The 12,866-nt window shown below is 40.9% G+C and overlaps 1 protein-coding gene across 2 annotated transcripts in view; it reads right to left on the bottom strand.

Annotated features, from left to right (window-relative positions):
• The window catches only part of PPARG (peroxisome proliferator activated receptor gamma), a 56,954-nt gene that overhangs the window by 25,349 nt on the left and 18,739 nt on the right, over positions 1-12,866 (bottom strand). The window contains exons 2-3 of one of the 2 annotated variants that reach the window (XM_066596480.1): positions 5,124-5,373; positions 1,656-1,825 (exon numbers count right to left, since the gene is read on the bottom strand). In XM_066596480.1, coding sequence (XP_066452577.1) covers positions 1,656-1,825; positions 5,124-5,358 — 405 coding nt within the window. In that variant the 5' untranslated portion in view covers positions 5,359-5,373. Of the gene's footprint in view, positions 1-1,655; positions 1,826-5,123; positions 5,374-12,866 lie in introns of those variants that run through there. The other variant, XM_066596481.1, reaches the window with a different exon arrangement.

Consider the following 12,866-nt stretch of genomic DNA (forward strand, 5'->3'; position numbering starts at 1 on the left):
TGCAAGCAAGCTGCAAGGTTTCCCATTGAAATCAACACTGCCAATCCTCTATCGCGCTTGAGACTAGTGCGAGAGGATCAGAATTTCACAGAAGTGATGCAAGTAGCTTTTGCCTGAAAACTGCCTTGCATCCACGGGTAAAACGCACGCTGACGAGCGCAATATCGGGTCGAGTTTCACAGCCTGATATCGCCTGTGTGCAGTTAGCCTAAGGTATCAAACCTATGATGACTCCATGTTTGAAACTATCCCATTCTTTGAACATTGAATTTTTATTAGCATTTCCAGAATATACAATGCACTCAAACGCAAAAGTATATTGAGTTACATCAGCAAATTCAATTATATGCATATTACAACTTTATGGGCAAGGAAGATAAAGGAGGAGGGTGGTGGTGGTGGTGGTGGGGATGAGGAGGGAAAATTTACAACCTTGGTAGGTACCTCACAAACACATACATTCTGCATTTTAAGGGAGCAATTATTAGGATATGTAAAATTGACACTTTCCAGAAAAGGTTTTTACGATATTAGAAAGTTATATTCTAGCTGGTGAAAAATACTGTTTGGTTCTTAGAGCGTTTAAGGAGGAGGATGGGGGGTGTTGAAGACTAATTAAATCCGGGTGGCATTTTTAACGTCCGGGTCCACACTACCCAGGCCTTCCTGCATTGACCCAAACTGTTCTTTTGATTTGCAATCAATTTCTTGTGGATACCGTTTAAAGAAACGGCATCCTGCATTTCTGCTATAGAAGGTGTATATTCAGATCTCCAATTCCTTGCTATTAAGATTTGAGTAGTATAGAATATGTGAGATATAATTACTCTATGGCTCCGAGGGATGTTTTATATGCCTATAAGAAGCAGGGACAGTTTTGGTTCTATTTTTCCAATAGAAGGTTGCAAGTTAGATATGAATTGTGAGATCTGGAACCATCCCATTCCTGAAGTCGCTTAGGCTGCATTCACACACAGCCAATTTGCTGCGGATTCTGTTGTGGATTTTGGTGCAGATTTGCAGCAGATTTCATTGGACATGCCTGGGAGTAGGCTGGAGGTGTGGCTTGCTCTTCATTCTGCCAGTGTTTAGGTGCAGAGTGGCTATATATTCTCACCCCTCCTGGTGAGCAGTGCTGCTTATTCCATTCCACAGTGGAGAACTTGGAGTTTGGAACTCTGCTGGGTGTTTCACAACTTGCAGATAAGTAGCTGCTGGTTCCTTTTACGTTTGTTTTGTTGCATTTCTTTTCTGTTTTGCTTTTCGTGTTGGTTCATCTCTCCTGGGATTCCTATAGGGACAATCAGGGCCCAGAAAGAAGACCGCTGGGCCGCCTTTTATAGAAGCGATGTCCCTGCTTTAAGCAGGAACCCATCACCCTCCCTGCTAGGTTAGGACCAGGCTTCCTTCCCTCTCCCTGGAGTGGTGCTACCGTCCTGCATAGTGTGGTGAGCACTGTTCATCAGTGCAAAAGTCTATTTTTCACAGTCATGGTTATCATCACCCTGCATCCGTGCTGAGCTTAGTGCTCATGTGCTGCATGGACGTGCCATTATCCTCTATCCATAATATGTAATCAGGGTACAACCCCCTTTAATGGTACTCAGCATGGCCGACATCATCAGATTAATAATCTAGTCACAGAAGTATGTTACCTTACAGCCTTCACACGCATGGACCCCATAGTGGAACCCGGAGGCTTTGTCACCACACACGCGGCACTCTATGGCAATGAAGGAGTTGGAGGTCTCATCCTGACATTTGTTAAAGGACTGGGACTTGTCTGAGTAGTACGGTGGAGAAGGAGGCTCCAGTTTTATTGTGTCTGGGGAGAAAAAATAAGCACTCGTCTATAAGATATATTCATCTACAGGAGTATTTTGTGGGATGAAATAATGTTTACAAGGAGAAGTTACAGGTGACTTTCCCAACACTCAGTCAGTATATTTGTATGGAAATACTGTATCTTACGGACACATCATGAAGTTACAACTAAAGTAATACAAAGTAATAAACAAGGGATACATCTAGTAGCCTCCGTTAGGGCTCATTCACATTCGGCGTATGCGTAAAACGCTGGGTCTGTCTCGTAGCATTTTTACCACTGTCTGAGCCAGCTATCACTGGTAAGGCAGCGATAGTTACACTACACATGACTAGTTTCTTTTTTTGTAATTCCTCGCTCTGTCTCTTAGGGCGGCCTCACACAAGCGCATTTGTGCAGAGAATAAAATGTTTTCAATGGGTTTATTCTCAATTTTGCTTTTTGGCGATTGCAAAAAATACCCCTGCGACATGCTCTATTTTGGGGCTCATTTGCGCACCAATGTCACCATAGGAGTCTATGATGGTGTGCAAATGCGCACCCAATCTTCTCGCAATGAACTGCGCAATTTTGTGGGGAAATCAAAAACACTGGGGACGAACTAGGCTGCACAACCTTTCAAATCACAGCTTGGGTGGGTCCCACGCCAATGTGAACGGTCCTTAGCAGTGCAGAAAGTACAGTAAAAAGCGCAGATGCGTGCACGAAAGCACAACCGTCACAGCAAGAAGTCATGCAATCGCAAGTGTTTCTGAGCTTACGTTCGTCTGAGTGAGCCCTTAGCAACATTGTGTATTAAACGCTGCACATAAGCAATGTATAGCATTTAATACGCAACCCATATGAAACAATAGGGTTCAATCACGTGTAATTTGCGGTAAAATAGAGCATGCTACATTCATTTTTGTGCGTATTATATGCAATTTAAAAAAACGCTAGTGTGATTGAGCCAATGAAAATCAGTGTACTTTCATTGACTCCATTCACTGGGTATTACGCATGCATACCTCGTAATACGCTGTGAAATTATGTCCGTGTGAATGAGCCCTAAGAAGTCATTGTGCAGATTTTGCGAAGTGGAAAATCCATAACAAAATCCGCATCAAAACAAAAACCGTGCCAAAATGCGCAACAAGGTTGTGGCGTGGTTTCTACCACGGATCTGCAGCAGATTTCACCCTTTCAATTGAAGGAATGAAGTCTGTTGCAAATCTGCAGCCAATTTCACAGCTAAATCCACACCAATGATGCAGATGTTGCTGGAGATTTTGATGCGGTATTTGTTACAGATCCGCAGCAGATTTCACCTTTTCAATTGAAGGGATAAAGTCTGCTGTTGATCTGTGTCAAAATCCACATCTGCACCAATGGGCTTGTTTTTCACATGCTTTTGACGCATTTTTTGGTGTGGATCTTCCGCTGCAGAAAATCTGCACTATTTCCTCTACATGTGAACTTACCTTAGGGGTGGCTTCCCACACAGCTTTTCTTCTAAAAGCTGCAGTTTTTATGAAAGTTTCTTATGCAGTTTTTTTCAGCCAAAGAAAGAAATGGATTCAAAAGATATAGGAAATATACAGGAAAGACTTATATTTCTCTTTTTTGCTGGAACCACAAGAACATAAGCTTTAAAAAAAAAAATCTTTGTGTGAAACCATTCTTCAGCCACTGTCACATGGACGCTGCACAATTTCCACCGGTGGAATCGCTGTGGAAATTCCTCAGCATTTGCAGTACAAACCATGTGGAGGAGACTTTAGAAATCTTGTTCACATGCTGCGGAAATTACTGCAATGAATCTGCAGCATATTGGAACAATATCGCACTCGCCTTCTATAGTTCTGGGTTATTGCGCTGCTGATATCTTATAGCAGGTATACACTTTTCTGGCCTGCAGAAGATATAAGGAAGTGTCCAAAGGAATGGACTCTCTTAATATGCCCCCTAATATTCGTAATTTTGTAGGGAAAATTCAAATGAGAATGGCTTTAACCAAAATGGCAGTGGTTTGGGAAAAAAGTCTAAGTATACGGATAGTATAATGGATAGTACATTAACTGTTGCAGTTAGCAAACTTAACAGTTATAAATGGAAAAAAGTTACACTAGTGGCTGAAATAAGCCAAAATATAGTATACCAGTGTTCACCAAAGACACGGTCAACATAAGCATACAGGCTAGACATTATGTGATCCATCATAACCATCCAGTTTTGACATTCTTAACTGTTGAAGAGGACTTTCAATAATTCAAAGTGAAAGTTATATGCTTTAATGCAATATAATGTTATAACATGTTTTACAAAGGTGCAGAGATGTAACTAAACCTGTGCCCCCCCACCCACCTACCGCTTAGTTCTCCATTGGTATCCAATGGTTACGTCCTACTGTTTTACTGGTCAGGCCTGCTTTGTGCCTTTAAATTCCGTATTTATGACAGTTTGCATAGTCGTGAATGCGCATTCGTTAGTAACTGGCAATAGGGCATTATGGGAGATGTAGTTTTTGCATTCCCTAGCAGCCATTTCAAATAACAATACCAAAATCTGAAGCTGGTTGGAATGCAGCGGTGGTGCAGTTTGGTTAAAAAAAAAAAAAGTACTGCTGCACCGTTTGATGATTTAGATGGATGTTTGGAAAAACTACAATTAGTTGAAACACTAGGGGAATTTAGAAAATTTCGCTCAGTCTCTGGAATACCCCTAAGGCTGCTTTCACACATGCGATTTTATAGCGTTGCGACAGCGCTACAAAACGCATGTATGTGAAGCCCATGGTTTCCAACGGGTTCCTTCACATTAGCGATATTTTGTCTGATGCTATGTTGATAGAAAAAAAATCGCGGCATGCTCTATACTGCTGCGATTTGTAATTTTTGTAGCCCATGTTTCTCTATGGAGCCTCCTTGTTTATCGCATAGCACGAACTTGCGATTTTTCTGCAATGCAATTTTAACATTAGAAAGTCCTATTAACGTTCTAGTGATAAAATCACGTGAAAAAATCCCGGTTAGCAGCGACACGATGCAAGATTTTTTCACAACAAAAGGCATCATTGATGCTACAAAATCATGTGTACAAAGCTACGATATTGCAGCAATTTTGTAGCGCCAATAACGCTGTCGCCCGTGTGAAAGAGGCCTTACACTAAGTTAATGATGCATTTTTTACGCCTGTAGGACATAGAGACTGCCTGTATATAAAATGTCCTATATATTAGTGAGCAATTACATTGTATTACATGAAGGTAATTATACAAGACTCCAGAGAATAATGATGAACATGAAATGAGTCAGCATACTTTGGCAGTCTTGTAGTTTCAAATCATACTTGTAATCAGCGTCCATCTGGTCATTTCGGTACAGGAAGTTCTTATCTTCTAGAATGTCTTCATAATGGGCAGCAGAAATACTTGTATAGTCCACTGTTGCAAATGGTTTAATGTCAAAGTCATGGGAATGGCTCTCAAGGCCAGACAGGTCCATTGAGTTCATGCCAAAATTCATCCCCCAAAATGGCATCTCCGTGTCTACCATGGTTGCTGTTTCTTCCTAGAAAATAGTAAATAATGTGGTCATTTTATAAATATACAAGATTATCCTCCACTTCAAGCAGGCTGCGGAGACTTCAGATGCTGAGTCATTGGTATAGAATAACAGACAATGTAATGTATAAAGTTTTGGTTAGCTTAAAGTAAACCTAAAGTTTCACAAAACTTTTCCCATGTCATAGTGACAGCTAAGAAGTTGGTGGTTTATATACTGAGACCCCAACTGCTAGCTAAAATAAAAGGGCAGAAGCAGTCAGATGAGCATTGGGCCCCTTTGTTTTTGATTGACCTTAGCCAAGACATACTTACCCATAGACTCTCTAACACACACCCTTTTGTCTCCCAGGCAAAATGCTCATCTAAGCACTAAGATGAACACTTCCGCCCCAGCATTTTATTAATCTTTGGGGGTCTCAGCACCCGAACCCCAACTAATCAAAACTTTTGACATGTCACTATTACATTTCAAAAGTTTTATCAAATTGTAGGCAAACTTTGAAAAAGTCCCATATCTTACTTGCATTCCAGTAATTCTAATCTCTATACGGATAACCACTGCAAGGCAGAGTATGATGTAATGATATTAGTGTTACTGAGGATATAGCAAATTAATCATGTTTGTCAAGGGAGGGTACGTAGTGACAGAACAGTGAGCACATTTCCTAATACCCCTGTATACTCATTACTTTCTTTCACCTGATAAGGAACAGGAAGACAGATTACATAACAGTGCATATCATTATTAGAACATTTTGTCTATTTAATTGTATATTTATAGAGAATTTAGAGTATGGTGACACATGAATGACACGTAAATACATTTATAATGGTGGTTGTGTGTGGATAAAATCAAGTTGTCACATAAGATATCAATCTGAAGGCACTACTCCTACGCTGTGACCACATATGCCCATTGATCATGAGCTACGGAAAAGTAGTCCAACTATCATCCCAGCACCACACTCTTATGAAAGTTGTCTGAAAGCATAATTTTATTACAGATATAGTAAAGAATACTAAAGATACTGGAATATATAGCACATGTATATGCTGTATTATCAAATGAAGAGGGATAGTGAGCAATTAGGCACAGGCAGCGCCTCGTGAAGCATATTGGCACGTGTTTTCCATCTCTGCACTACAACTGGCCATAGACATGTAGGCCTTTGGCCAGCAGAAGCCCCACAATGTCCCAGCAAGAGTAACAGAGCACTCTTTACAGCATAGGATGACAGTCACCCGTAATTGCTCTCTTGAGCAATCACTCAGGCAACTATCGGCCCGTGTAAAGGAACCCTAAAACTTAGAGCACATGTCAATACTCTATGACCGCTCTCACATGTGCACTTTTTACTGCAGTATAATGCCCCGATTGATGTCAATAGGGCCTCGCAGACATGCGTTCGATCGTGGTGCTGCGGCTTTCGAGCGCTGCCTGCTCTATTTTTCAGCGTCCAGCGCACCTCATCGCACTAAAACACACTGTCCGCCACAGAAATGTGAAATCGCAGCAAAGCGCGGCAATTGAAATCGCGGGGTTTTGCCAAGCGCCTGTGTGAGAGTGGCCTCAGTCTAATATAAGCAATAATGCAGATGCCTCCTTCATTCCAAAGCAAGACTTGCACAGCATCAGTTACTCATCTATATTAGTAATTACTGCCTATATTTATAATTATGCCTAAATTAATGTTGTTCAGGTTCTGACGTGAATCTATTATCGTAGATGCAAATGTTTCTTAATTCCTTATAGCCATGTGAGCAAGTAAAGGTACCTTACACAGAGCAAGTATTGTTCATAGTCACTCAGAAAAGTCGGTGAAGCGTACGAACGACAGGCGACTATTTGCTTTTATACAGAACGATGATTGTTTATTAACGAGGTACTGTTCATAGAGGGGATCTCCGTGCAAATTCGTTTGCAAGTCATTCTAATATGAGTAACTATAACTTTACATCAGACAGCTTTTGATCAACCAGCGACAATTTTTTTGGAAGTTAAAACTGGAGAATTATCGCTTGGCACCCTGATGATGAACATGTTTACATCGAATGACTATTGTTTAAATTCACTCAACTAATTTGGGCAATTATTTGACCGTTAGTCCCTTTCGACCGATTTTTAGACTATTGAGATTTAGGGCTTATTCACAGGAGTGTATTGCAGACGCAGTTTTTATGGTCGGTTTATATACGCTACCATCTAAGCTATCTATCCCCTTCCCTCCCTCTTGCCGTCTCTCCTCCCCTCTGGCTGTTTGCAATGGGAGGGGGTGGAGCTAGACTCCGCCCCATCCTGCCCCTCCCATTGCTGGATGCGAACAAGGGGCGGGAAGGAGAGAGGCAGCGAGCAGGCGAAAGGGAAGGAGGGAGATAAGACAGCTCAGATGGTAGCATATATATCGGCCGGCCGGGCAATATACGCAGCTGTGAATAAGCCCTTGAGCTGGTCTCACACGATTAGAATTGAATCGTGAATCTCGCGATCGTCGTCTGCGCAGATGATCTAAAGTAAAACACGGGCATTTAAACGCATGTATTTCTTTTTTTTCCTCTCACACACGTGGATACGTGTTGTGTATTGCGCAAGAGGAAGAAAAATCGCAGCATGCTCATTTTTATTGTGGACTCTGCACAGATGGACTCCATTATCAATGGAGGCGTCTGGCGTCTGGCCCCAATGGAGGCGTGGGTACCTGGGATTATTGCTAAGCAATGGCACAGGAAATACAAACAAAAAATACCACTACTGTGCATGACCGCCTGCGAGCCTCCGAGATTATTAGCAACACAGGTTAGTACCATATGCAGGGTCACCGGCTGGGCTCACAATAAAATATGCTGGAACAGTATAAAAAAACAATTTAAATGACTATTCCAATATGACCTGATGACTTCTTAGGTTAGGTTTTCCCTAAGAGGTAAATGATTGTTTTGACTTTTTTTCTATTTGAAATGGTAATCTACATGTATAACACTTGTCACTGTTTCTTTTACCTTTCACTGTCATATGGTAAATGGTGAACTATGCTAGTATGCAGTTGATATGAGGTTGAAAAAATGGATTTATGGGCAATGTTCTCAGTCTTATGAATCATGTAAACACAAAGGATTAAATAGTTTTTCCAGGCAAATGCTATTGATGTCCTATCCTCAAGATAGGTCATCAATAGTTGATCAGCTGTAGTTCGCCACTCGGGATTCCTACTGATCAGCTAATCCTCCAGCCCGCTCTCAGCACTGCTATATCTAAGGATCCTGATGATAGGTCATTAATAGTATTTCCCTTGAAACCCCTTTATGGATATCCATGGGCAAAATATTCAGTGGGGGCCTCTATCTCTACAATGTAGAACCTATCTAAGCCTTATCTGGGTTGGTCTTAGGGGGGTATGGTCACACAGGTACAATACATCAGATACCCTTGCTGACGTCTGTACTACACATAGCCTAGCACCTAAGAATTGTGGTCACCATGAATGTTAATATTAATTACATAGTGTTAGAGCATACGTTTAGTTGAGGCAATGCTCAAGGGGTACCGTAGCCTTATCAGTCAGGTATGCCTAATAATTTTTTGATGCATCGGGGAAGAAACAATGAGAAACACTCAAGTGATGTTTCCAAGCTCTTCTAAAGCCTTTTATTATTTGCATTGTATTTATAGAACGCTGCGCTGTGGAATAAGTTGGCGCTATATAAATAAAGATTATTATCATAGAGAAATGCAAAGCAGTGTTAATAATCGTCCAATTATCTTAATAATAAGTGTAACATTTTTTTCTAGCATTTTGTTGCAAATCACAAAGAAGGTTTTTTATGATGTTTGCATACATTACTTCATTTCACACCTCCCTCCACCAACTGCTTCTAGCCATCTTGCTCTGCTCTGTATTATGGTATTTACTTAGGCAATATGCGACACTGATACATGGGGACTGTATGGTATGGTGGCAGTGGTGAAGGCACTGTATGACCACTTACCATGTGGTGGGGTAGTGCCCACTGAAGGTATTGCATAGTTACTCATCCAACATAAGGCTTGGCGTGCCATTACTGCAGTGGCCTCCTCCACTGATATTCAGAGAAGTTATGCAGACAGCTGAATCAGTGACTCCTTTAAGAACCTAAGAGAATGTCACACACATGCATAGCCATCTTGCCATGAATAGGATCACTATATGGACATCAGGGAGAGCGGGCGCCAGAGGCCCCTGGGTTCCCCAGTAGTTGGAGGTACTTATAGACCTGTAGCAGAGTTAGGACATAATGTCTAATAATTTCAGTATAATTAACAATCATACATTCGTCCAAAGTCTTGCCACAAAGCTTTTCTGGAAATTCTTGAGTATGATCCCGGAGCTACTCCCAAGAATTCGTCTTGAGAAGAAACAACCAACCTGTTCTGCAATTCAGTGACTCACCCAAACTGGCATTCAGTTCTTTAATTTTTCAATGTTAATACAGAGAAGATAAATATTTCAGCATCTAATCTGGAAGGATTACTGGATAATAATTCCGCAATAAACTGATAAACAGCTTTGGTTAGGTCTTCAACTCAACCTTTGTCCTCATTGGAAAGCCAACAAATCTAATATTAGACCCTCAAACCACTTGATATCTGACATCATCAAAAGCAGCATGACTGTTGCAACCAAAATTCAGATAACTAATGAAACTTTTTTCTTGGTGGACAATCAAATGATGATGATGTTTAAATCACCCCAAACACTATTTGACTCTTATCCTATTAAGCACACAATGAATATCATAGCGTGAGCTCTTCCTCTTGTGTACATGAATGCACAAGGCCACAAACTTTGATGTAATTAGATGTGCAGTATGAAAAAATTTGGGTTGAAATTTTATTGTTTGCTGTGTTCAACATCCGTTTTTTCTTTGCATATTTATAATAAATGTACTTTTAAATGTACAAAACAAATCCTTGTCCTAACATTCAGCTATCCAAAGACAGTTGCAATAGCAAGATAAGTGATTTGCAACCTCCAGTAGTTGTTTGCAACTTTATTTTTTATCTATAGCATATGTACTGTACATGAGACGATCACATACCTCAATGCATTGCCATGGACTGTCACACAGCAAAAAGTACTTTTAGTCTATAGAAACATCGGAAATTCATTATATTTCCTTTCACTACAATTGCTCATTCAATTACACTGCATTATCTCTCCTCTGTGGTTAATACATTGTAATGTGCAGTACAATCACGTACAAGTTTTAGAAAGTTCTGTTTGACAGGATGTGCGGCTCCTGAAAACTACAGCAAACTTTTGACCTTGAATCTGTGATGTGAACATTTTATAGACCACAATTATACAGTGGAGGGAAAATGCTAAAATGTTCTGTAAAGGTGGAAAGCCTTCTATAGTTTATTTTTATTGCATTTTACGGGGCAAAACTTGCTAATGGTAGACATATAGAGTAAGCTTGACATTTCCAACGCTGGGCTTAGTATAATTTCCCAAGGTGTACAATGCATCTCATACATGAAGAGGCGCAAGCCTCTTTACGTATTGGTCACATACTGGCATCTTCATGCACCTTCTCAAGAATGTATTCCAGGTTCGACCTGGAGTACAGTCTTCGCATAATTTACACCAGTTTCTGGTGTAAATTATACATCCAGGGAGGTCATGTCCCCTTTAGACAAGCCCTGCCCAATTTTTCAAAAAGTATCAGTGCCAGTGCATAATGAAGAAAAATTGCAAAGTTTTGTGCAAATAACCCCTTGCACAAGAATTAACGACTTTTTACGCAGATACTAGCATAAAAATTTTCTGAATGTGCCTCCGTATTTCTTAGCCAATGTACAAATATGTGAATTCAAGAGGGATGGGAAATATAAAGGAAGGACATAAAGTACCTCTCCTTCTTATTGAATCCACCTTGGATTAAAAAGTTGCATCAAAAACCTCAGTTGCATTTTTGGAAGGATATAGCACCCATTAATTTCTATGGTTGTATGCACACTGGCTTTTTTTATTAATCAGAATGGTAGTCCGACTAAAAAAAAAACAAATCGCAGCATGCCCTATTGTTATCTGATTTTCAGATGAGTGTATACTGTGTTCAGCACACTGGACAGCACACAAATGGTATGTCCGAGCGCTATCCAATGCTTGTTGCACCCGAAAATCTTGGGGCGCAAATTTTGAAGAGCCCTGTGCATGTACCCTTATTCTGTGGATTTCAACCCTTGAAAGTGTTAATCTGCAGCATTTCCCCAATTATGAATGTGGTCACCATTTGAGTGTGGATTTCACCACTGCGGATTTAGGCCTTAGTCAGACGGGCGTTTTTTCGCGCGATTTGCGCATCGCATGTCGCATGCGCAAATCACGTGACCGGAGGCGAAAAATCGCAGGAAAAATCTGAACCTAGCCGCGTTAATCGTCGCAGCAAAAAGCCCGTCTGACCGGAGAAAAATCGCCGTGCGCATCAAAATGCGCATGAAACTTAGACTGACCGGCAAAAAAAATGATTTTGGTGCGCACATAAAGCGCCGAACGCAATTAGGCGCGATCTGCGAATCATCATGTCCTATAATTTATCGCATATCCGCATAAAAAGCGGACATGTGACCGATACCATAGCGAACCATTGGTTCTATATATGCGCGAATCGCATGCGCATGCGCAAATCGCGCGAAAAAACGCCCGTCTGACTAAGGCCTTAAAGAGTATTTGCTGCAGGTTTTCCCCTGCGGAAAGTCCACATCAGATACGTGACATGTGAAACAGTTTTTGATGCAGTTTTTGAGAGAAAAGCTAGAAGTGGATTCAGCAGGATGAAAAAGTTCTTCCTTTTATATTCATCATATGTTTTTAATCCATTCTGGGTTTGGATTAAAAAAAACTGCACCCATGAAAAAACTGCCAGAAAAATGTATATGTGAAATCACCCACTTTTGGATATAAGCAACTTTCGCATACTGCTAATCTTTCTTAACAATAGGGGTAAAAAGATTATAGTTGCATTCAGACCCTGCTGGCTGAGGTGCCCAAAGGCCCCTCTGCCACATAAGAGTATTATAAATGAACCATGGTAGTTCAGGGACCCCATTATAGATTTCTAATTGAAGGCTTGAAGCTTTAAGATGCACTTATGACCATGGAGTTATATCTCCTTATGTTCCAATAAGCACCATTACCATAATCCAAGTGCAAACCTGTCCTTTAGTATTAACCAAGCAGCTCTGTCATGAGCCAGTCATGAGTATCTATAGGAGATACTCCAATGATCAGATTGGTGGCTGACAATAGCATAAGGGTGGTTTTACATCTGCATTAGGGGTTCCACTTTCCTGCTCCTTTCGGTGAGCAGGAAAGGAGAATCCCTGTGGCCGAATATCTCCGTCTCAGGGCAGAACCCAACAGACCCCATTGGCCATAATCGGGTCTGCTCAGCTGACCGGCTTTTGGATGATAGGAAAAGAACCACACAAACACTTTTTCTTCCAGTATTTTGAGCCAG

This window comes from Eleutherodactylus coqui, chromosome 3, assembly GCF_035609145.1.
Source record: "Eleutherodactylus coqui strain aEleCoq1 chromosome 3, aEleCoq1.hap1, whole genome shotgun sequence".
In the NCBI taxonomy this organism is placed as follows: Eukaryota; Metazoa; Chordata; class Amphibia; order Anura; family Eleutherodactylidae; genus Eleutherodactylus; species Eleutherodactylus coqui.